The sequence below is a fragment of the Aquarana catesbeiana genome, linkage group LG02 (assembly GCF_042186555.1).
Source record: "Aquarana catesbeiana isolate 2022-GZ linkage group LG02, ASM4218655v1, whole genome shotgun sequence".
In the NCBI taxonomy this organism is placed as follows: Eukaryota; Metazoa; Chordata; class Amphibia; order Anura; family Ranidae; genus Aquarana; species Aquarana catesbeiana.
In genome coordinates this window covers 289,514,410-289,540,428 of record NC_133325.1, presented here as the reverse complement: position 1 = coordinate 289,540,428, position 26,019 = coordinate 289,514,410, and the positions used below count along the sequence as shown (strand labels likewise).

At 38.3% G+C, this 26,019-nt stretch overlaps 1 protein-coding gene across 1 annotated transcript in view; it reads right to left on the bottom strand.

The window, feature by feature from the left end:
* The window catches only part of COL4A2 (collagen type IV alpha 2 chain), a 312,542-nt gene that overhangs the window by 139,720 nt on the left and 146,803 nt on the right, over positions 1-26,019 (bottom strand). Inside the window, exons 5-10 of the mRNA XM_073614494.1 lie at positions 7,272-7,406; positions 7,124-7,168; positions 4,863-4,979; positions 3,571-3,642; positions 2,105-2,140; positions 664-726 (exon numbers count right to left, since the gene is read on the bottom strand). Of these exons, the coding sequence (XP_073470595.1) occupies positions 664-726; positions 2,105-2,140; positions 3,571-3,642; positions 4,863-4,979; positions 7,124-7,168; positions 7,272-7,406 (468 nt within the window). The remainder of the gene's footprint in view (positions 1-663; positions 727-2,104; positions 2,141-3,570; positions 3,643-4,862; positions 4,980-7,123; positions 7,169-7,271; positions 7,407-26,019) is intronic.

Here is a 26,019-nt window from a genome sequence, read left to right as displayed (position 1 = left end):
GATACCTAAATGTCAGCTGGTCAGAGTTTTAAACGAAAAATATAATAATTCTGATATTCCCTTATTTTTAATTGTTTTTAAAGGTTATATGATTTTAAAACTATATTTTACATCTGTTTTTACTATTGATATCAAATATTTGATTAGCAAATTATTATTTATTAAGGAGGACCATGACACACACAGCTTTCTAAGTTTCTAAGTTTTCTACAAAGGGAGAACAGCAGAAGCTCTTTGTCTTTAGTCTCTTTCTGACAGAAACTCTGTATTGAGCCACTTGTACAGAGCAGGACTCCTCGGACTCATGCAGAGCTGTCTGTAAATTGGAATGATTGAACTCTGTAAACAGCAGCTATTTTCAACACAGCAGTTAAACTGGAAAATGTGAAAAGTTGCCTATTGCTGAAATTTTTGATTGGATATAAGAATATAAATACAAATATTCATAGGAAGCATATACTGTATATATATATATATATATATATATATATATATATATATATATATATATATATATATATGTATATATTGTCTTATTATTTTAAAATCTAGATTATAATATATTAAAAATACATTAAAAACACTACACATCCCCTTCAAGTTTAGCCTATTCATTTTCTGTGCTGTTTATACAGAACAGACTTGTGTCTTTAATGTACTTACAGGTAATCCTAGTTCACCCATTGGACCGATGAATCCCACTTTACCTGGCTGACCATTGGGACCCTGGAAAAGTCAAAAAATTAATCAAACAGTAATTATGTAGTAAATGATATCTAGAATAATTGGGCATGTACATTATATGGAAGAAAATTGCCCCTTGTTTAACAGCAGAATAGTAGAAATAAACAAATATTGCAGTATGACTTGATAGACATCAACATGTTCATTTCTACTAGGGGAGCCATCTGCACAGACTGTACATATACTCTGGGTATAGCAAATTCAATCTACAATCTAATAATGTCTTCAGTGCTTGAGACTGAGAGGCGGGAGATTATTACTGATTATTGCTAGCAGCTATAGCCCCTGACAATAATCGCATGAAATATCCAACAGGCTGGTTGTACCCAAGTTGATTGAACAATCAGCCTGCCCATATGTGGTTTGAATCTTGGATGGTCCCTGCTAAACTGGCTGAGATTTGAACCATCTATGGTCTGCTTAAGCTAAGTAATAGCAAGTGTGTACAAAGAGAAAATTTGTACATAGACTCAACAAAGAAAAGCTGACCATAGACGGTTCGAATCTCTGCAAGTTCAACAGGAACCGGCCAAGCTTTGAACCATGTATGGGCAGGCTGATTGTACCAAAATTGACTGATCAACTTGGGTAATACTAGCCCAACTTGGGTAATACTAGATCAACTTGGGTAATACTAGCCCATTGGATTTGCCATGCGAGGAGAACACAATAGCTGCACGGCAGGGAATCAAGTCATTTTCTTGGTTGAAAGAAAATTGCTTCATCTGTGGTCAGCTTAACACATTATTATCAAAGTACCAAAAAAAATGGAATGCATGGAGATGGGAGGAAACTAGCTTTTTTAGATCTCTACAGAAACATCCAGTAAAGAAGGAATGAGGGAAGGAAGGATATTTATACCTCTTTAGTTGTACATGTTTTTGTAAGAGCAGAAATTCTGGTGCGATTTAATACTTTTATACAGGAATTGAAGATTCCCCATCACTTTATAAATTGCACAGGCTATTCTCATCAGTTCCTGCACAGACCTAACAGTCTTACACTCGTTCAGACAATCTATGGTCATTTTTGTTTAAAAAACTGTTTAATCTACAAAGTTTTTGTGGAAAAATAGAACACGAGGGAAGATAGAAACTTGCTTCCCTGGTGAGAACTGAACTCAGAACCCTACTGCAACAATACACTAAACAATACCCATAAAATAGGGATGCCTTCCCAGTGAAATACACTTTTTTTTATGAGAGGAAGTAAAACGAGCAAGAATGTGAAATCCCCACTATTTACAGTCTAGGACAGAAGATGTGTTGAAAGCAGAAAGAAGTGGAAAGAACAAGTAATTTATTGACAGAAGTCATGTATGCTCTTTGAATTTAGTGGTAAAAGATATACAAATACTCACTGGGTATCCTGCTAATCCAGGTTCACCAGGTTCACCCTAAGATAAAAAAAAGTCAGACAAGTTTATAAAGCTTATAAATACATGTACATAGTTCAGTACACTAAAGATACATTTTATTGTGTGGATATAATGTATGTATAGATTGTAACTGCTAAAATTGATTTGTGCAAATTTGATTTTACAATGTCTTCAAAATTCAGTGAGTCCACTCATTAAACTCCCTGGATGAAAACCGCTCCTACTCCTACTTTTAATACTTTTTGAAATATTTTTTTTTTTTTTGTAAAAAAGCAAAAAAAACATAGGATAAATGAGGTCTAAGATAGTTAGAAGTTGATAATAGTTGTTAATACTGTAGCGTTGTGTTGATAAGTTGATATTAGTTGGCACAGCTTTCTATACATTAATGCAAGCCAAGAGTTGGACTTTAATTGTTATTTTCATTGTTCATTGTTGTAACGATACAGTAAACTAGTGCTTCTGGAAAGAAAAAAACAAAAATCAACAAAAGCGTGTTTTTTAAATTTGAATTTCTGAGGTTAATTTTTATATAAACATTCAACATGGGGTTGAAAGCTTCCTAGCATTAAGATACTTAAGTTTGCTTGCCCTAATAGATGATTGACAGCTCACTGCAATCTTTACTTGAGCAGCACCACGCACAGGCAAATTAGACTCTGTGAAATTTGTGCCAGGATTTAAATTTGTAGCAGATTTGGCCGTACACAGTAATGGCCCGATCTGACAAGTCAATCTAGTTGGGTGCCAACCACCCATGTTACTCTTGGACAATAGGAAATCAATTTAAGTGCAGCATATATGGTCTAATGTAGCATTTATCTGTATGCGTGTTTCTGGTCTGTGGCTCAATGTAGTTCAAGATGGTCAGCATGACATCTGGGTATAAGGAAACGTCTCTGATGGTCTCCCCTGTGTTTCTTTCATGAGAGGGTTCTTTTAATATGTATAAGTATTAATAAGTAATTAGTGAGCTGTTATAAAATGTCCATACTACTGAACTTGCAAATTTAGAATTTTGGCATTTAGAGAATACATTTTTTTTATTCATCCATTTTACATGTGGATAAGCAGCCTAAGTTTTGGAGGGCTGACAGTGTTGACAACCTCAATGTTGGATTGCTGACACCCTTTATCACTGAGAATGCTTTGACAGAGGGCTTCTAAAAGAAAGGAAACTCCTCTCAAAGCACCCTGGTATGGAGTTCTTGCTTTGGGCAGATTATATGCAGCCCGTTTAACCCCCAACTGTAGACCATGTGGAGCCCGTATTGAAGTGCATGAGCCTGTCAGTACCATACTAAATTGGGTCTCTGATGTTTAATTATTGATAGTACCAATCACCAACTGCTTTTCATAAACATAAAACAACTAACAAGTTAGAACTTGTGAACACTAAACATGGAAGTAGACTAGACTGGATGTTGTCGAAAAAAAATGTGACTTACTCTTATTCTTTTTTTCATGTCTTCTGATATATAGAAGGGTTCTCCTTTATGACCTTTGATACCTGGGTTACCCTGTGAAATAAAAAGAAAATTCTTAAGCTTCATCACAACACGTTTTCTGTTATTTTCAGGTTTCTTTGCGGCAAATGCACTTTGTGACCAATTATTAAAATGAGTGCAGCAGCAGCTGTAAATTATAGTATAATAACATTATCATGCAATGCAGCCTAATATTATTGAAGATCTGACTAGGCCAGGATCAACACAGTCTGTTGATGAAATATGTAATTCTACCTTCAAATGTTATATTGTAAGGTAGTCAGTGAAACAAGCTTAAAAAGGCAGATATCATCTTTCAATTTTGTTTGTACAACATGTTTAAGCAGCTTCTGTGTACAATGAATGACATTGAAATTTTGCTAATTCTATTTTTTTTGGAAGGGGGAAGTCTATTCTATAGTCTTCAGTCGCTTTGTAGCAACACCAAATTTGTGAACATTTATCATTAGGCACAACGGTTATTTAAAAAGCCAGAAAAAAGAGGTAATGAATAAAAGTGACAATGTTACTAAATATCTCCCCACATTATCGAACCTGCCAAAACTGTATACTTTATCCTTTATTGGTAGATTAGTGCTCAGGTTTAATTACTTGAATGATTGTAATTAATGGGCATTTTTACCAATAATACTTTAAACAAACAGTACAGACAAAATTACCAAGTGATATTAACTCAATGAAGATAAAAATGTGCATAAAGGTTATATTAAATTAACACTAGGGAAAATGTACACTTAGGTGGGGCACAAAGTCTGGCAAGAGACAACAGCTAGCAGTAACACATCAGCAAATTATCCAACTTCCAAAAGTTTGACCTTTCTTTTCCCCAGCTCACAAATAAACACACATACTCATAACATACCAATGTGCATATTTATATCATCTAAAGAATCCCATTTTGCTGAGGTTATCTCATGGAACAATGGGCCACTGACCAAAAAAACGTACAACTCAGTGAAAGGCCCATTAGATGTTCCATAAAGAGCCTGCCGCAGTATGGAATTAGCCTCACACAGCCTAATTGTTGCCCAAATCCTCTGAAAAAAAGCACTGCTAAGGGGCAATAATCATCTAATGTTCAAAGGTAACCTAACAATATAAAAAAAAATAGGTGCACCAGTACACAAACCTGAACATACAGTATGTATTTTACATAAACAAGGCACATAACATGTTACATCCTTTATATGTCTGAAAATATTTCCTCCATACAGAAAATATACAGTACTTACCAAAGGCCCCAAAGGTCCTCTTGGGCCTTGGAAGCCTGCCTCACCAGCATCACCTTTTGTACCATTGCAGCCATCATGCCCTGGCTTTCCTCTTGAACCACCTTGCCCAACGTGGCCCTTAGAATAGTATTATAAAATGTGTTAGACTTTATAGCTATTAAAATGTCTCAAACATTTTTTAACAGTAAAAAACTTTATTAAAAGTTTTCGAATTACAATGTAACAAAAAGACAGAGACAAAAGTTGTACCACAAATTACAGTCAACATACAAAAATAGTATGTAAAAAAGTTCAGTATCTGTACAGACCTCACAGAAACCATAGTTAATGACATTTTGTATACCCGTATTAAAGGTAGAAACATCATCAACAATCAAGACATTTTAAATCCCTGAGAAATAAACAGGGAGGGAAAGTGGGGAAGGAGTAAGGTAGGGGAGGGGAGAGGGGTAAATATAAGGGATAATGGAGGAGGAGAGACAAGGGAGTGTTTAAATGGAATCTATCCATGCTGACAAGTCGGGCAGCCTCTGCTCATATATGTATAGTGGTATATAGGAAGTGCATATCTGACAGACAGCCACCAGTCATTATAGAATGACTGTCAGAAGAGTTTCCATTTAAGAAGAATTTCTCTTCTAGCATAGTAAGATGCATAAAAAAGCAGTCATTTAGTATGTTTTTGAATGGGTAGTTTGTCATAAATGCCCAGCAATAGTATAAGAGGATCTGGTGTTAAGGGTAGCCTACCAACAGCATAGCTGGACAGTCTGATCGCGATTTGATTCCAGCAATCAAAAAACCTAGGAGCAACTCCATACCATGTGAAAGAATCTGCAAGTGGCACCCTGACATTTTTTGCAAAGGGGGGAGAGGGCTGGGTTGATGCAATGTAGCCTCTGAGGTGTGTAATATATCCTATGTATTGTAATTGTACAACTAATTTCAAGAGAACAAATTTGTCCTTAGCAGAGATCATGACTTTAATTTAATTTAAATTAGTTGTATGGCCCTGGTATAAGGTGAGCATAGACCAAGGAGAGGGGCTTGGTCAGATCAGATGCTCTCAACATAGATTGTAAGGGATACTGTTGAAGAGTAGATGTTTGGGGGAATTGGGCCCTAATGGCATGCCTAAGATATCTAAAGAAATGCCAGTTGGAGAAGTCATATTCCTCTTTCAATGAGTCAAAGGTATGGAGGTTGCCTGTCTGAAAGATATGATTAAGGGTTTGAATGCCCACTCTCTGGCAAACAATTGGATTAGTAATAGTGGTTAGGTGAGGGAGCATAGGGTTGTCCCAGAGTGGGGAATTAGGGGACCAGGCCTCAGGAGTAAGTGACCATTTAACTATTGTCAGGTGAGCTTTAATTGTTGTTGCCATCGGTTAGGTTACAGCTAGGGAGGATTGGCTGATGGCTCTAATATTCATGTGAAAGCAGAAAGCGCTTGCACTGGCAGGTTAGCATACCAAAAATATAGACTACAGGACTTTTATTCCAATTCTTTGCTCTGCTGAACAAAATGGGGCTGATTTACTACAAGCAAAGAGACTGTTCACTTTGAAAGCAAAGTTGCACTCTCCCCAGAGCTTAGTAAATTAATTGAAGAACTGCTGACTTCCATCATCCAATCAGGTGCAAGCAAAAATGCTGTTTTTTTGTCGTGAATGTGACTGGGTATTCTTTGCAACGTGAAGTTTCACCACATTCATTACGTTTTGGGAAAATACCCTTGCAGAGTGCAACTTCACATGTAAGATGAACAGTTCATTCGCCTTTACTTAATCAGTCCCATGGCATTGGTAAGTGTCCTTAAACAGAGTGTTGCTTATACACTTTCTCTGCAATGGAAAAAGTAGCAAAATGCATGGCAGTGCATCCAAGTATGAATGAGCCCTATATGTTTATCCTCCTAATACAGAAACACAGGAATATATATTTTATCAGATAAGGAAACCATATTTTTTTTGACAAAAAGGTCACATACTTTGACAGGCTACTCCCTGGGAGCCGTATCTAATCAGGAGCAGTTTTACCTGGAAATTGAGTTAGGTAAAGTCAGACCGGGGGTGGGGTAGTTTTAGATTTGGATCCCAAATGTTGGCAATTGTGGTACATATAGGCACAATTTGCTGAGACTGTATACGCCCTGTACCATTTGTAGGATGCATTATAACTTACATGGCAACCAGCTTTAAAGGAAAACATTCTTTAGCTTGTATGCATTTTTGTCAGGTGTGTAGCACTGCCATACTTACAGGTACACCATTGGCTCCTGGAAAACCTGTGACACCGTTTTGGCCCTGTGAAAAAAAGAGTATATTCATTAACATCGACCTAAGGTTAAGGATGTAACCTTCAATGAAAACATGCTTTTATACTAAAGAAATAAATCTGCATATGTACCTTATCTCCTGTCGGTCCAGAAATACCTGGATGACCTCTTTCACCTTTGTCTCCTTTACGTCCTTGTAAGCCTGCTATTCCTATGATTCCTGGTGGCCCTTGGGGACCTTGTCCACCAAGTTGCCCAGGTTGTCCCTAAAAAAAAAGTTAAAATTTGAATTAGTGCACTTGCAAGTGAAAACATAATTTTGCAGAAATTTGTACCCTACAAGATGCTAGTAAACAAAATTTGAAATGTTACTTCACAAGTTTACTTGGCTTTTATTCTTGTCTGACACCTAGACAGACCTATAGTAATTTGGTTAGCATCTTATTGTTCAGGTTTAGAGTTGTTGTCGATTTTATTAAAAAGACATAGTGAACTCTGAGAAGTTAGTTATAATCTCTGCTACACGTCATGATTAAAGGCCATCTTCTGAATAGATTAATTTGTTTCTACATGTTTCTATAACGTTCTCCCATTGCACCAATGTTGTATGTTTGCACTGGTGTTTTATCTGCAATGTACTATATTTATAATTCTTATTTTAGTTTTTAAGTAGTAGAAAATCAGAAACAAAATAATGAAGGTAGTAATGTTATAACATATCAGAAATTGATCAATGAAATAATGCAAAATCTTACTTTTTTTTTTTTTTTAATATACCCCTCCATATCTGTGTAATTGGGGAAGAAAGTAGTAAAGGAAAAAAAATAACAATAAAATGCTTAAGAAAATCCTACTTTTTGAATCACTAAAATTATATTTATTAATTACTACTAATACCTCAGTGGATTGACTCTCTTATGGGAATGCATTCAACATTGTATATCTCATTGTACCTTGATATAACGAGTCCACTCATCTCCAAATAAACTAATTTTATATAAAAGTTTCAAAAATAGGGAACAAATGAAAAACATTTAATAAGGCTATTCCCCTTTGCTCTTAGTTCATGGATTAGCTTCTGTAACTATCTATGATCTAAAATGAATTATCTAAAATGAAATAAGCTCCAAGTTGTTCATCTAACTTTTTATGATGTTCTCTAGAGCTTCATATACATGTACTTTGTAGTGTTGGCCCTTCAAGACTATATAGGAAATCCTTGAAAATGATTGAACAACATTCCCAACTTTTGACATAAATGTTTTTTTTGTCATTAGCCTTTCTGGTGTTTATTCTTGTTTGTCCTTCTGGCAAGTACCATATATTAGAGTGGTACATGTATCATTTCAGATTCATCACAGGGCCACAGTAGCTCATTCCATAGGGGCATAGGGGAGTTTTTCTTTCCTTCGTGTTTCATGTGCTCACATATTCTAGTGTGTGCTATTATTATAGGGATAGTGCATATGCGATTTATAGCAATGCCATAACTTATTCCATAAGAATAACACAGTTTTTTATTTTACACCCCATATGCTCACAAATTCAAATATCAAATATTTGAATTTTAATATTAAAGTATGCTGTTTCAAAGTCCTATTTCCCAAGTTTAAGAAAAAAGAATCAACAGGAAACTAATCTCAATAAATCTTATTTTTCTTATTAGTATATTATCATTATAACATTAATTCACCAGCAGAGGTATGATAAGGTGTATGTGTGCTTGCTGTAGCCAAAGCTTGCATATGTACACTGTGATAGCCTTGCAAAGCACACGCTGTAGCCATTTTTTGGTTCATTGGATTTTTACAGTCACCCTTTGTGTTTGTGTTGATAGGCAAATGCAGCTTGTTTTCCAGGAGCATTTTATTTGCATTTGAGAAAATTGACATATGATTGACAGGTACATTTGACCCGCAGTTAGCCTGCATTAGATCTGCATTTGACCTCCTTCTAAGTGGCATCAACCTGTTTAGAGCTGCTTTTGCAGTCACATAATTTCTGACATAAACAAAGGCCTGGGGACTCGGGACTTTAGTGACAGTACATACTTCATGAGTTTTTTCTTTTCTTTATGAAATACACATTTAAAATAACTAACAAATGGCAGCCCCAAAAAACAGAGAAAATTCTATTTTAATTTTGAATTTAATTTTTTAAATTTAAGTATACCACCACCCAGCGGGCATACATTTATACACTACAACATTTGCTGGTAACATTTCATAGAGAATTTATCATTTGTACACTATTATATTTGTGTGCATTACTACTAACACTGCATGTGTGGTGAGCTGTAGCGTGGTGAGGAGGCAGTAAACACTCAGGGGTTGATTTACTAAAGGCAAATAGACCGCGCACTTGCAAGGTGCAGTTGCGCTCTGCAAGGGCAGTTGCTCCAGAGCTTAGTAAATGAGGTAAAGCTTCACTTTGCTTCACTTTGCAAAGAACGCCCAATAACGTGCAAGGAAAAAAAAAAAAAAAAAAAAAGCTTTTTGCTTGCACGTAATTGGATGATGAAAGTCAGCAGAGCTTCTGCTCATTTAATAAGCTCTGGAGCAACTGCTCTTACAGAGTGCAACTGCAGTTTGCAAAGTGCAGAGTCTATTTGCCTTTAGTTATTCAACCCCTCAGAGTCCAGTTGCAGAAAACAGAACTTGTATTTAAGTTAAAGTTCTGCAATTCACAAGAAGCCCAGTGGGAAGGCATCTGACCAGGATCACTCACAGAATGCAGCAGTGATGTGTAGCAGAGCAGGTCTTAGATGTGCCGACAGTGTCTTGAGGAGTGGAATGCAGCCTGGCTGGTCCATGCCCAGATGGGGAACTCCCCAGGAAGGATGGGGTGTCTCTCCCTGCCACTAATCACTGTCCCTGTCAGATGGGTGACCTGACCCTACACTACCCACACGTGAAATATGCCCTGAGCCTGAGAGTCAGGGACTTAAATAAGCTCTATCTGACCCAAGATAGATGCCAGAGTCACATGGAGTGACAGCTTCATATGACCCAGGAAACCATAGAGGAACCATATTCCGCATGACTTCTCCTCCCACTGTAATGCCACTGAGGTCAAGCACCACCTACAGGGGAGAAAATAGACTGCACTTGCCTATACATGCACTTAGTAAATAGTGTGAGTGTATACTTTGATTGCTCCATTGGGCACAAAGATGCACAGATCTATCATCTATTGCAACAATACACAAGAGCTCAGTATCCATGGTCATTTCTAGTCTACTAAGGCATTGTGAATAGTAGCTATCAGATATGTAAAGTGCACACCAATCAGTCCCAAAAGAATACCTTGCATCTGCAGGGTTATCAAAAATGTGTTTTAAAAAATATCCCACACCAAGGACACTTTTTGCTCATCGAAAGACAAAGTGGAGATCTTGGAACACTAGGCACAGAAACACTAGGCATAGAAACAAAAACATAACCTAAGGGTGGCCCCTGACAGTGCCCAAACCCCCCTAACTGCTAGAGACAGTTAGAGATAGTTGCAAAGCAGTACATCAGAAAAAACAGTCAGAGACATAACAACCTGAGGGGTGGGTGATCTTCAATTAACAAGGAGAATATTCTTTTACAGTGGGTACAAAAATCCTTGAAGGACACAGTAGTGATCTTGAATTTCTAACTATTGGGATGTCCCACAGCAATGTCTACTGAGGTATGAGAAAAACGAAAAACTCTCCTAAGGCAGAAACATGGCAATGTCCGCTGTAAGACTTGTGAGCTGTGAACGATATATGGAACTTTTCTCATATGAGAGGTTCCCTACCTGGCTGAGTGATGTGCAAGAGCCAATTGCAACAGGATAAATAGCCCTGAGAAACCAGAGGCCCCTTCTAGGAAGCTTGGGCAGAGTCAGACTTTTGAACACAGCAATGCTGCTAGGTAAACCCGCTCAGTATAAATAAATGCCCAAGATACTCCAATTGATGAGTTTGATCCAGCACCTGATTTCTTAAGATTCAGTTTTCAGCAGGAGCCTTCTCAAGACTCATAATCTACATCATCTTGTTGGTCACAAACTGTGTTGACTATTCTTTCAACAGGAAGTCACACAGATACCCCACAATAGGAAGGTCTTGAAACAAAGCCAAGCTAGCACTGGGACCTATACACTGGAGAACACTTTGGGTGCAGAAGACAGGTCAAATGATAGGGCCGCAAAGCAAAAGTGCTGGAAGCCAATAGGAAAGCATAGTAGGATGCTACCTGAAAGATATACTGTACAATGCTATGTTGATGATTTATGGTAATGCATTTTCACTTGTATAAATGATTGCTGCACTATTAAAATAACTAAAATGAAACTAAACTAAAACTGAACTATGTGACATATGGTTTGCCAAACCCTCCACAACATTTCAGTTGGTAATAAATTCAGGCCTTTAACTGGGCTAGTCAACAACCTTTCATTTTGTTCTTTCTGAAACATTCATTGGTGGGTATTCTATTGTGCTTTGGATCATGAATGCGTTGAAATTTTTTTTTCTAGTTTGTTTTTAACTATTGGATAGATGGTTTCAAGTTTTCATCAAGCACACTTTGAAACGATGCAGAATTCACAGTTGACTCAATTAATGCATGCTGCCCAGGCCCCAACGCAGAAAAGCAACTACAAGCCATAACTTTTTCGCCACCATGCTTCAGAGTTAGTATGAGGTTTTTCTTTTGAAATGCTGTCTTTGGTTTTGCACCAAACATGTCTACTATTACTGTGGCCCAAAAATCTTTGATTCATCAGTCCACAGTGCTTTGTTACTGAAGACTTGATCTTTGCCTGTATATTTAATGGAAAACTGTAGTCTTGCTCTAATGTTCTTTTTGGACAGCAAGTTAAATTAGTGCAATCTTTTCCTGATTGTAGATGCATGCATTTCGACACTGACTGTTGTAAGAGTTGTCCGCAGATGCTGCAATGAAATATTGGGTTTCATGGAGACTGTTTAAACATTAAATGATCCGCTCTTGAGCTGCATTTGCTGGTTTGGCCAGACCTTGACAAATTAGTAGAATTTTAAAATGTACACTGTAGATTATTATCCTTTCACATAAATTGGTGATCTTTTTAAATCCTAGTTCAGACACATAGATATTCATAATTTTTTTTCCGAATTCCCTTTCTATCTCGACATGATGACACCACATGTGTGTGTTTTTTTGATTTGTCACAAACACATGTAGTAAAGTGTGGTTTAGACCTATCAGGAAGGAAGATCAATTAGATCAGCAGTGCTTTGATCGGGGGAACTTCCACCTCTCAAGATATCTCTCTCCCATAGTTGCCAACAGTCCAGATTTTGGGATCCTCGTCCTGATCGGAGGCCGTCCCGAATCAGGATTTTGCCTTTTGTCCATGTAAAAACGGGAATGTTTGGCTCTGCAGCAGTTTTCTGTCTCCTGGCTCCAACAAAATGGCCGCCAGCACCAAAATGATCAGAGCATCACTTAGGACTGAATTGGCGGTTAACAAGGTGATCATTTTCCTGTGGAGTGGTGAAGGTGGATATGGATTGAGATAACTGGAGGCTGCTAAGAGGGAAACCAGTCATGGCTATTCTGATCCCGGTTTAAAGAGGAAGGTGCATTGGACCTAAAATACATTTAGGTCATATACAGGAGGCAAGGGCAATTCAATGTTAGTGACAGGAATTATACAGTGTATGGTGTACATTAGAACAAAATTGCACCAGAAGAATTTGCAACAATTGTGTAATTTATTAAATTCAATATTGGGGATATAGAGGAAATAATTACACTGACACAAACATTTGGTGGACTGATCACATCAATATAGGGACTCACGTCATATATGTTATATATTTACTTTCTTATCTATTTTCGGTTTATATGGTTTATTGGTTTTATGGTATAACACAATTGATAGCTTTAAAAGAGATTGCATGGCACTGTTTATCTATTGAAATACTTATTGGCATATGTGGGAACACATAAAGTGTCAGCAGCAGTGCAAAAAGGTAAAGCACTAGAAGGGAGTTTTGGATAATTGCGCTGGAGTTTTTTGTTTGTTATGTCAATTTTGACATTTGTTTAAGTATTTCACCTTTACCTGTAGCACTGTTTGAATAAAGATCCAAATGTTTGCCAGTTCAAATGTGTTGAAAAAAAAATTGTAATTTCAATGGGGTGTTCTTAATTCTGTATATGACTTTGTAAATCCAAAAACTTACTGGCTATTTAATTGATTTCCTCCCAAACTGTTTTTATGAGGTGTCTGTTTATGGTGGGAACAATAGATTGTGGACTCCTTCAAGAGACAGGGATTGGTGTGAATGGTTGGGGTAGTATGAACCTAGCCATAAACCATATGTACATGAAATGAATAAAGAGATCTTTGAAGTTGATTGATCATTTGTAATTTTACCCTGGGTTTTGGGACAAAAGAGGCAAAAGAAAACATTTTGACAGGTACCTGGTAATCTAGCTGTGTGGTATGTTCGGGCCTACTAAGGTGTTACAAATTACCAAAATAGTGATTGGTGGTTCACTGATAATGAAAAGCAGTTTATGCTTTAAATAGCATAATTATAAGTTTGTATTTATGTATTTTTAAAATGTTCCTTGATTACAATCTTACACTTGTATTATCTACAATGGTTAAAGGTCTAAAACTATATAAATCCTGTATGATAATAATAATAATAATAATAATAATAATAAAACAAGTTTTCATTTACAGTTGGGCTTATAAAATGGGAAGTAAAACAATTCTGTAGTTTTGACAGTTCTATTTTTCCCCAGCAGGTGGTGCCCTCAGCTAACCATGCTTACGAATGTGCATGTATTATACTAAAGCTTTAGACCTCTTAGGGAAACATCTGTAGTTCACAACTTTAGAAAGCCCTTTGTATCGTTTTTCTTCCATTTATCCACACACCAATTCAAGACAAAGCTTTTCCATCTTGTTGTATAATTATAAAAGAAACCATATACACAGTATAATTTCTACTTAAAGTAACATTAAGTAACATTACCGTCGGGAACAATTCAGACCAGTATTCATTGCTATGAATCTTCTAATGCAGTGGTCTCCAAACAGTAGCCCATGTGGCCCTTTGTGTCCCTCTATCTGGCCCTTGAGCACTGTTACTCCCACTGATAATGAGGCACTATACCTCCCAGTGACACCAAACATTAGGCACTTTTCCATCCACTGACACCAAGAGTTGGACACTATTCTTCCTACTGACACCAATGATGAGGCACTTTTTCTCCCACTGATACTAATAATGGCACACTATTCGTCCCACTAAAACCAATAATGGGGCACTATTTCTCCTCCCACTGACCATGGGTGTAATTTATTTACTTCCACTGACCACAAAGCCTACTAAGTTGTCTACTCCCACTGACACTCGGGCATTTTCTACTCGCACTTGCCACTGTCCTTCCCCTCTAAAGTCTGAAGACTGTAAACTGGGCCTTTGTTTAGAAAGTTTGGAGACCCCTGTTCTAATGCATGCAATCTACAGTTTCAAGAGTCAGTGCCTCAAAGGATGGAATTTTTGGTGGCGTCTGGTGCTCTTTTTTACCTGTTGGCTTCTTATACTTTTAGGAACTGCAGCATTGGGATCTCTGCAAAATAGTTTCAGCTCTGTCCCTACACATCTTGGAGTGTCCTTCTACAACAATGGTGCTCTCACTACGTCTCTTACATTATCCATAATATATAACACATGACTCTAAGAGCAGGGCTCTCTTCTTCCTAGAGTAAACCTGAAGAACGTTTTAACCCTTCCTCACTCTAATAAAAATATTGTTTTGTTGATGAAAATTTTAATTACATTTTCCAGTTTGGCACTTCAAATAGGAAATGATCCGAAATCTTCCAAGCAGCATCACAGACTAAATCCTGGCAGAGGTTCTTACCCTTCCTCACGCTAATCAAATATTTAAAATTATATTTTTGGCTTCAGCTTTTTACATATTGATTTATTTGTATATTTGGAGCAGATTGACTTCAGATGTTGCTTGCCATTATTAGTCAAACCTAACTGTTATAACATAATATAACTATCACATTTAAGAAATATTTGTCATATTGCAGAATGTAAAATGACTGTTGGAAAAAGAGGGTCAAGAGAGTTTCTTTTAACTATTTTTAACCAGAAACTCACTGAAATGAAACAATAGTTAGGCTGTGCCTTTCCAGATAAGAAACCAGAATTATAAGCAGGGATTTTACCTTTTAAATCTCCAAACATCTTTTTTCCCTGGGAATTTGCAGATTCATTAACAGGCAACTGATATTAATATGTTTGTATGTTGTTTGACCCTCAATAACTAATAATATGTCAAAAATACAGTAAATATACTATATTGTATATGGCAAACTAAACAAATAAAAAGCTAACGCATGTTAGCTGAGTGTCTTGCTGAAGGAATCACCTTAATTATATGTGGTTGAAGCAGAACTTTGATCCTCTACGTAAACATTTATGAAATACTCAGTACAAAAGTAATGTTAAAAATGTTCTGTCCATGTTTAAGACTTGCACTTATACTTTCAAAAGTCGGCTTACATTTCTGTGATATTTGGCTATACTATTGCAGCATTTGAAAAGATTATGCTAAGTCCACATTAACCATGTAACTAAAGCACATGCATAACTAGCAATTGTTATAACTAGAGAAGATACATTTATGATAATGTATACTTCCTAATCTATTTTGAATGTATATGCATAAAATAATATTACAGTCTTTTTCATCATTTTTTACCACCCGCTACCATGCTAACAACTAATTTAAAGTGGTAAAAGTGTTTAACCACTTCCCGCCCGGCCTATAGCAAAATTATGGCCGAGCGGTGGTTCAGTTATCCTGACTGGATGTCATATGACCTCTTTGCGGATATCTGCCGGCGTGCGCCTGTGTGAGCGCGCAGCGCGGCGATCAGTGGTGCAGTATGTCAGTCTGACACACCGCTACACCGATCTCAGTATAGAGTCTCTGACAGAGGCTCTTTACCACGTGATCAGCCGTGTCCAATCACGGCTGATCATGATGTAAACAGGAAAAGCTGCTTACATCATAGTAAGCACTTGGTGTAAGTGCGAAACACGTCAGCTATTTTTGTACCACCCCACAGTCGTGTTTTGTGTACCCCATGATCCTGTATTTTGAATAAAAAGACAGATTTATCCATTCCGTTGTGAGGCTGTCCAGGTCTTCTAGTTCTCTTCTACTAACAGGAAGAACTGTTTATCGGCTTTACCTCATTTACGTCTGACAGACGCGAGTAGAGGAGAGCTGATCTTGGTGGCTCTCCTGACAGGGGGGTCTGTGCTAATTGTTTATCAGTGCAGTCCAATGCCCCCCCCCCCGCAGATGCCCACCCAGGACCGCCAGGGATACCACCAGGACCACCAGGGATCGCCACCACACATTTTCTAAACCTCACTGTTTGGCCTCTGAAATACTGTGCATAACTCAGATCTGATCTCAGGCTACACTATTTGTCTTTGCTTAGTTTACAGGCTGTCATGCATAGCTACTGTTCTCTATGACCAGGGCCAATGCCCTAAAGAGCCCAGGAGCAGTGGACAGCATAAACACTAAGCTGCTTATTGACAGACTGAGCAATGAGAATATAGGTTTGGTGAATTTAGAGTTCTGTATTTCTACTGAAAGATTTAATGGGAAGGACACAGAAGTTGGGAATGTAAGTTGTAAAAAGAAAGGACAGTTAACCTTTGGCCTTGTTCACATGGGCGTGACAAGCAGGCATTTGCTTCATCTTAATAGAGGTCTCTAAGCAAAAGCAATGTCTGTTCTTTACATGGATAGCAAATGTTTAACTACACGCCGTGCATTTGCATTGCTTTGTGTTCATTTTGATCTTACTTGCAACATTTGGCAGGCAATTTAATTTGAAAATCTTGCCAAATGCCTTTATTCCAGTCAATGGAAAGCTATGATATGACTCTTTCTGAAAAACATCTATAATGCTTCACAAATGCAAAGTAATGACATAAGCCTTATGTGAACTTAAATGTCTTTTTTCTACTCTTTCAGAAATCTGTGAGAAAAAGAGTATCGATCAATCGAAGTAGAATACTGTAGTATATTTGTAGCCATGTGACAACAAATGGCCTTTATTGATGTACAAGATAGCTGCATTGTCTCCATATTGCCATAAGCTTAGAACATTGCAATTACAATAAACATATTTGTATAGCACTATCCAATAATAGGCTTCATTGGCATTTTATTTTCATTAACCTTGTTTTTCAACGTTGCTACTTCTGTAAAAAGCAACTTTAAGAAAGATGAAAAATTAATGAACTGCTAATGCTATCCATTAATTATTAGAAAAACATTTTCACAATTAATTTTATCAGGTTTTTAGGTTTTTCTTCCAAACTTGTCACATGATTCTATGTTGAACCCCCCCCCCCTTCAGTAAACTACAGTTGGTAGATAGCCAGTGTTCTGACTCATAATCATGGCTGCACAGACAACACATATACAATTAGTCATATGTATTTTATGAATAGGTCAGCCAGATGCACAAGGCAAATACTAGGATGACCATTTTAGTCTCTCTGAATGAATAGTGTATTCCACAAATATGCAGATGTTCATGTCACACTCTGATATGAATTTTTAAGAGGTATATAATACACTGTAGGGCTGCAACTAACGATTATTTTCATAATCGATTAGTTGGCCAATTATTGTTTCGATTAATCGATTAATCGGATAATAACCTTAAAAAAAAAGTGTGATGTATAATTTAATATGTAAAGTTTAAAAAAAAATGTATTCTTAAAAATCTCCATGCAGTGGTAAATATAAATAACCAACTATATGTTTAGGGAGAAAATTCTCTAATTTACTCTGAGAATAACAGGCAGAAGAGATATACTGTATATACTATTGGAGGTTGAATCTGGTAAATATCAGACTAGGAGATCACATTTTTTATTTGGACCCCTTTCACACCAGGGCGCATGTAATGATCCCTGCCCCCTGTAATGTTCCCTGCCTCCTTGTAATGTGCCCTGTTCCAATGTGCCCTACCTGCATGCAATGTGCCCTGCTCCCATGTAATGTGGCTTGCCTCCATGTAAAAGTTTACTTTAAATGTAATTGTAATGCCTTCTATTACCTCCAGTCTATCAGCCTTCACCTTCTCTGGGTTCAGATGCTGATCTTCCCTGCAGTCTTTAAAGTATTTTTTTTTAAAACAACAAACATGTTATACTTACCTGCTCTGTGTAATGGTTTTGCACAGAGCAGCCCAGATTCTTCTCTTCTGGGGTTCCTCACCTATGCTTCTGGATCATCCCTGCCTTCAGAGTGCCCCAATAGCAAGCTACAAATTATAGTATAGTGTGCCCCTATAACAAGGTAAAAAACTTCTGCATTTACACCCACTCACTTCCTGCCCAGGACTACATGTTCCATGAGGCATTGCTCCTCACACATTCACAAGTTCTCAGGCACTTACTGACATGTATGGATGGTGTACTGAGCTGTATGTGTGCTGCACTGTATTTCCTGATATGTAAACAAATATTGCATTCTGTATGCAGGCCAACTAATCGGCTGGCCGATTAATCGATTATGAAAATAGTTGACAACTATTTTCATAATCGATTAGTTGTCGATTAATCGATTAGTTGTTGCAGCCCTAATACACTGTTCTCAGTCTTGACTCTGAAGTATTACCCAAATTATGCATTGATAGCTGCACTAAGTGTGTATTTTAATGTCTACTCTATATTATAACATAATACATTTAAAGTACTGACTTGGCTTATGCAGGAATCTGAATAGTTAATATTCTGCATAAGCGGTGGGAGACTTCAATGAAGTTCTAGACAAGAGCCTAGATAGATTCCCACCGGGAAACAGACCCAATACAGCAGGAGAGGGTCGGTTATCCCAATTCTTAGAGGAAATGGGGCTGAGCGACATATGGCGAATGCGTTACCCGCAAGAAAGGCAATATTCATGTTTTTCAAGTTCCTACCTTACTCTCTCTAGAATAGACATGGCCCTGGGTAATAGGGAGGCAATATCACTAGTAAGTAATATAGAGTATCGTTCAAGAGGAGTCTCGGACCATTCCCCACTTGTGTTGACAATAAAAATAGGGGGCAAAGCCCATTCTAGAGAATGGAAAATCAGGCCTTGTTGGCTGGAACTGATTGGCAACCCCGGAGAAGTGGTGACTAGACTAAATGAATTTGTACAAATCAATAAAGGCACAGCATCAGCCAGCTTGGTCTGGGACGCCTTGAAGGCCTATCTTAGAGGCCTCTTGATCCAACAAGTGGCAAAAACTAAGGGGAAATCTAGAGAGTGGGAAAGGGATATTAGGAACGAGGTGATGCAGGAAGAGAGGCGATATGTTGAGGACCCAACCCCAGATAGGCAAAGGGAATGGCTAGATAATCAACAAGTTTATAAAATGGCCATTACAAGGAGGACGGAGAACAGACGAATATTTCAGAGACAGTGCCATTTTGGGGAAGGGGAGAGAATGGGGCGCTTGTTATCCATCTTGATTAAATCTAATACCCCCCTCTACTGTCTCGGCGGTTAGGACATTAAGTGGGGAGATATCTACTGATGCGATAGAGATCATGCATACATTTAATGAATATTATAAGTCTCTGTATAAATCCAATAAGGGAGTTGGGAGTGAAAGAATGGATGTTTTTCTTCAGGGAATATCAATTCCGACCCTGACAGAAAAGGGTAGAATTGACATGGAAGCACCAGTGACCCTAGAGGAATTACAGCGGGCAGTGGCTGGGATGCCCAGCCAAAAATCACCAGGCCCAGATGGGCTCCCAGTAGAAATATACAAACGATACTGCGAGGTACTACTCCCAGAACTGCTGAAGACATTGTGATGGGCATTAACCAATGGGAGACTTCCCACTTCAATGGAGCTCCACTTCACCAGCGTTCTGCCTTGGATGGACTCCCTCCTGGACAGCTGTTCCATCCTTTCTGACATGCTTGTTTTTAACCTACTCTTGTGAGTACATATGTACCATTTGCTTATTAAAATTGCATAACTTATCGCACTTAAAGTGGCGCCTTGTGCATCTTTTCCCAGTCTTTCCAGAGTATTGCTTCTCATCTCCACTGGGCTGCCTTCAAGTGCCACACTACGGACTTTATGGATTTTATACAGTCACTCATTTACAATTATTTTTCCCATTAGTCTCTTTCATTTCTAGGTGTGTAATAGTCAGGTGGATCCCCACCAAGGTAGATCCAAGCGCCAACATTTTCTTTAATGCATTAGGTTTTTGGCTGTGGCTCTTCTATCATAATTATAATTATGAAAGCTGATCTTTGAAGGTTTCTTATTCCCACTTTATTTAGCTTAATGTTATGTGTCTTTATTTTAGTTGGAGTGTTGGGGAGGGAGGTCTCCTGAAATCTGATGGTTTGACAGTTGACATTCCAGCAAGTGTCAGATGTCATGGGGACCTCTGATTCTCTAATTGTCTCAATACTTCCCATATTTCCACTAGGAGAGGTTAATATTAAACTGTATGGTATAATGGTAATACATACTATACACATCGCATGTAGTCAGTTTGTACTGACCTAAGTCTTTCACTTATAAACATGCATGTTTCAATTGGATAGCATTTTGTATCCATCTTTAAGAACCTGCAGAGTCACTAAAGTCATTACTTAAACTGAAATGTATGTGATTATGACTACTCCCAGTCTTCAATCAGTCCTGCTAAAAATGTCAGCAAAAATAAACCACTCTAGATAAGATTACAAGCTTGTTAGAGACAGAGAATGGAATACATAGAAACACAGAGTGGTGACAGGCTGATTTTGTTCAGTAATAGTTTATTTTGAGGACTGACCTAGTATCCTGTTCATATTCAAATTGATCATCTGTTTTCCCCAAGACCAACCTGACTTCATAACCTGCTGTAAAGTTCAATTTTGTCTTTTTTAGTCCACTTTAATGCTGTAAAATATAATGTTTTCCATGATCATATACACTATATTACAAAAGTATTGCGATGCCTGCCTTTACACATACATGAACTTTAATGGCGTCCCAGTCTTAGTCCGTTGTTCAATATTGAGTTGATCCAACCTTTGCAGCTATAACAGCTTCAACTCTTCTGGGAAGGCTATCCACAAGGTTTAGGAGTGTGTCTATGGGAATGTTTGACCATTCTTCCATAAGCGCATTTGTGAGGCCAGGCACTGATGTTGGATGAGAAGGCCTGGCTCGCAGTCTCTGCTGTAATGCAGCCAAAAGGTGTTCTATCAGGTTGAGGTCAGGACTCTGTGCAGTCCAGTCAAGTTCCTCCACCCCAAACTTGCTCATCCATGTCTTTATGGACCTTGGTTTGTGCACTGGTGTGCAGTCATGTTGGAACAGAAAGGGGCCATCCCCAAACTGTTCCCACAAAGTTGGGAGCATGAAATTGTCCAACATGTCTTGGTATGCTGACACCTGCTCTGGAACTAAGGGGCCAAGCCTAACCTCTGAAAAAACAACCCCACACCATAATCCCCCCTCCACTAAATGATTTGGACCAGTGCACAAAGCAAGGTCCATAAAGACATGGATGAGTGAGTTTGGGGTGGAGGAATTTGACTGGCCTGACTTAAACCCGATAGAACACCTTTGGAATGAATTCGAGCTGAGACTGCGAGCCAGGCCTTCTCGTCCAACATCAGTGCCTGACCTCACAAATGTGCTTCTGGAATAATGGTCAAACATTCCCATAGACACACTTCTAAACTTTGTGGGCAGCCTTCCCAGAAGAGTTGAAGCTGTTATAGCTGCAAAGGGTGGGCCAACTCAATATTGAACCCTACGTACTAAGACTAGGATGCCATTAAAGTTCATGTGCGTGTAAAGGTAGGTGTCCCAATACCTTTGGTAATATAGTGTACTTTTAACAAGCTAATCTTTCTTTAATCCTCATATAATGACTGCATTTTTAGTCCTAAGACCAGTAAAATTAGTCCTAAGACCAGCAATAATTAAGAATTAGGCTACATTCACATATCAGTGTTGGAGTTTTTGGTTGTTTCACATGCTTTCTTGTTAATTTGTACATGTGTTTTCAGGCTTGATCCCTTTTTTTGGAAAATTGATAGCAAGTTACTAGGAATAAAAAAAAATGCATTATGCATGTTTTTCAGTCATTTTTCAGGTGCTTCCATTAAAGGCTATAGGTACATAACATGTGATCATGCCCCAAAGAGACTCCTGTACTTTTTCTGAGTGCTAAGCAACAGCATGTCATTCAGGCACAATAGAATAATATGGAAATCTGGGGGCCAAGTGTTGAAGCTCTTCTGGAAACATACTTCCAATCTCTCAAGTGTAGATAGGGACTTAGCCAAAAACAACTTTATGTAGAACTAAACTCTGACACCGTTTCTAAAGCACCGAATGCAGAACTCCAGATATGGCTTTTATTGCATAGTTATATTGATTCAGCTTGGACTTTTGTAAGTATACATATCCCATACCTATAGGACTGCTGTGGAGGCAGATAATATCTGTTGTAGTCACCACTACTACAGTGATCACCTTGGTTTACCAGGTCCTGTGTCTGCAGTGGCTGCATAGTGTAAACAGGTCGCTCATGTGACACACCCACCATTTACAGGTTTTCTCCGATTGGATGAGGTAGAGATCATGACTGTCTCACTTTTCCAACCCTCCAATCAGGAAACGCCATGTCTTCATTGAAAAAAATACAAGGCAGTCTTTGGCTGTCAGCTCAATTTCAGTGTTTGCTGATGATACCAAATTATGCAGGAAAATAAATTTGGCACAAGATGTAGCACCATTACAGGAAGACATGGACAACATTTGGTAGCTGGGCGGCTACATGGCATATAGATTCAATATTGAGAAATGAAAAGTTGGGTGCCAAAAATACGCATGCAAAATACACATTAGAAGGGGCTCTCCTGGGAGAATCAGTGATGGAAAAGGATCTTGGGTGCTTGTGAATCACAGACTTAACAATAGCATGCAATGCTATAAATAAAGTGGATGGAGGTCCTCAGAAATTAGGATCATAGTCATCGATTCTCTCAGAGTTATTAGTTCCTCTTTCCTCCCCCTCCCTCTATTGTGGCACACAGATATAAATATTACATTGTTTACTTCTGTGATCACTTTGATTAGTCTCTCAATGAGCAGTCACAGTAATCTCAAGGTACAGAGCCACTCGGATTTGCTCTGTACACAGAGGGAAGTTGACTAAGACTGGAGCAGCCAGAATCCAGAGCCACTAATCAGCTGCTAGCTTTCATTTTCACAGCTTAACTGATCATCCTGAAGCTAATAGCTGATTGGTTTCTATGCATAGCTGATCCAGACTAAGTCTGCTCCAGTTTTTTTAAATTCGTCCTTTAGTGTCTTTAAAACAGTGCTGCAGAAATAAGTGTCCATGACTGTTTAAAGACCTACAGCAGTATGTGAGTGCTTAAATACATGAATATTCTATTGCTTTGTATCATAGTCTACTCCTCCTTATACAGACTGCCAATATCTTATTGGAAATATACCTAAGCTTTAAGGTTTTCTAGTAATGACAAGATTACAAAATATAATGTCTTGCGTGTTCAAAGTCGAAATTCTGGAAACTTGAAAAAATCCCAGAAACAGTATATGAGATAAGTTGTCCATTCCAGCTGCTGATCAAAGATTTCAAGTCTCATGCCTACATGCACCCTTTTTGTTTGCATTCTTTATTTATAGTTATAACTTTAGTTCAGTTATGGTTTTACTATACAACAAAAACAAAGAAAGTGAACCAGGGAACGTTAGAGAAGGCACAGGGTACAATTTTCAACATTAGACTTTTATTTATTAGCACATAAGAAGGATGTACATAGACTTGCATTCAAATGGGAGAAGTAGATGAAGAAAAGCTCATAATATTAATTTAAAGAACTGTCGAGCAGGTGCAATGAAAGTACAAGGGAACCATGTCATAAAGTAGAGTTCCACTACCTGTGAAGTACCTGGACAAGTTGTACCAAAGGGGTTTCACAACCTAATACACATTGACAATGGAAAGTGCCTCTCGGAAGGAATGTATAGAGGGAGGTATAGAGGGAGTTGGGATTAGAGTGTTAGGCAGATAACAAAAGTGATTGCTAATGAAAACTAAGGGGTGAGTACAGAGTGGACTAGGTGGGAAAGCGCTCTACTACTCAAAAAAAAAGACACTCAAAAAACAGCCAATAACATGAACACAGTGTGGGGAGAGCATATAGACCTGGTTGATAACCAAAAAAGGTACATGGGGCATGCCTGTTTGATTAGTGAGCAATTGTTTGAACTTGTGCTTGCAAGAATATTCTATCCAACAATACTATGTGGTGATAAATTTGGAGTGTGTGTTCTTCAAGGAGCTGGTAAGGCTTTCTGGCAGATCTCAATGACTCATGTCCAAAGGTTATCAAGAAGGGGGTAGGACAAAAAGGCATGCAACACAGCCCTGTCTGCACCTCCAGCATGTTGCTGGGGGACCAGGATAGCTAGAGCTCAGCTTTGCCGGATTACAGTACCAACAGGTAATTTTCTTTTACCCTGATTCTTGATAGTTGTTGTTTATCAAATCTGAAGGACATGGTAAGTATCTTTGAGCATGCTTCTGCAGGGAAGGTATCTCCGAACTCCTGTTCCTAGTGTTCCAGAAAATGCAGTGGTGTTTCAAAGCTTCTATAAGGAGCCATTTTTAAATCATGGAAAGAACATGGCTGATTGGTCCGTCAGCCTGGCATTCCTGTTCAAATGGAATCAACATATGTGAAAAATTTTCCAGGCTAGGTAATGATCCCAAAAAATGCATGAGCTGCAATATTTGCAGGGTACCCAAAGAGGGGAACGATGGGTCCATTGTGAGTTGAGTAGAACATAGCCAGTTGGAGCAATGTAGAATGTGCTTTACACACACACACACCATTTGTTTTCCTTTCGTGCCTAATACAGGTGAACACTTTGTCCTGCAATCCCAGTAAAACATTGGAAATACCCAGAATATGAAATAAGGTTGAAGGGAATGGGGCTATCCCCTAGGATCTAAAGCCAGTGTAGGACAATTTCCAGGTCATCTCTTTAGTGGGATGTTTATGTAATTCAGATGTAGGATCTTGTTGGAATAGGTGAGGCTTCTTGTTCAAGTGGTGCCCATTGTTCAAGGGATTTGCGTCAGGACCAATCCAAACCCCTAGTTAGGTGGGTGTCAATATAATACATTTATACAGTATCTCACAAAAGTGATTACACCACTCACATTTTTGTTAATATTTTATTATATCTTTTCATGTGACAACACCAAAGAAATTACACTTTGCTACAATGTAAAGTAGTGAGTGTACAGCTTGTATGACAGTGTAAATTTGCTGTCCCCTCAAAACACACAGCCATTAATGTCTAAACCACTGGCAACAAAAGTGAGTACACCCCTAAGTGAAAATGTCCAAGTTGGGCCCAAAGTGTCAATATTTTGTGTGGCCACCATTATTTTCCAGGACTGCCTTAACACTCTTGGGCATAGAGTTTCCCAGAGCTTCACAGGTTGCCACTGGAGTCCTCTTCCACTCCTCCATGATGACATCACGGAGCTGGTGGATGTCAGAGACCTTGCACTCCTCCACCTTCCGTTTGAGGATGCTCCACAGATGCTCAATAGGCTTTAGGTCTAAGGACATGCTTGGCCAGTCCATCACCTTTACCCTCAGCTTCTTTAGCAAGGCAGTGGTCATCTTAGAGGTGTGTTTGGGGTCGTTATCATGTTGGAATACTGTCCTGCGGCTCAGTCTCTGAAGGGAGGGGATCATGCTCTGCTTCAGTATGTCACAG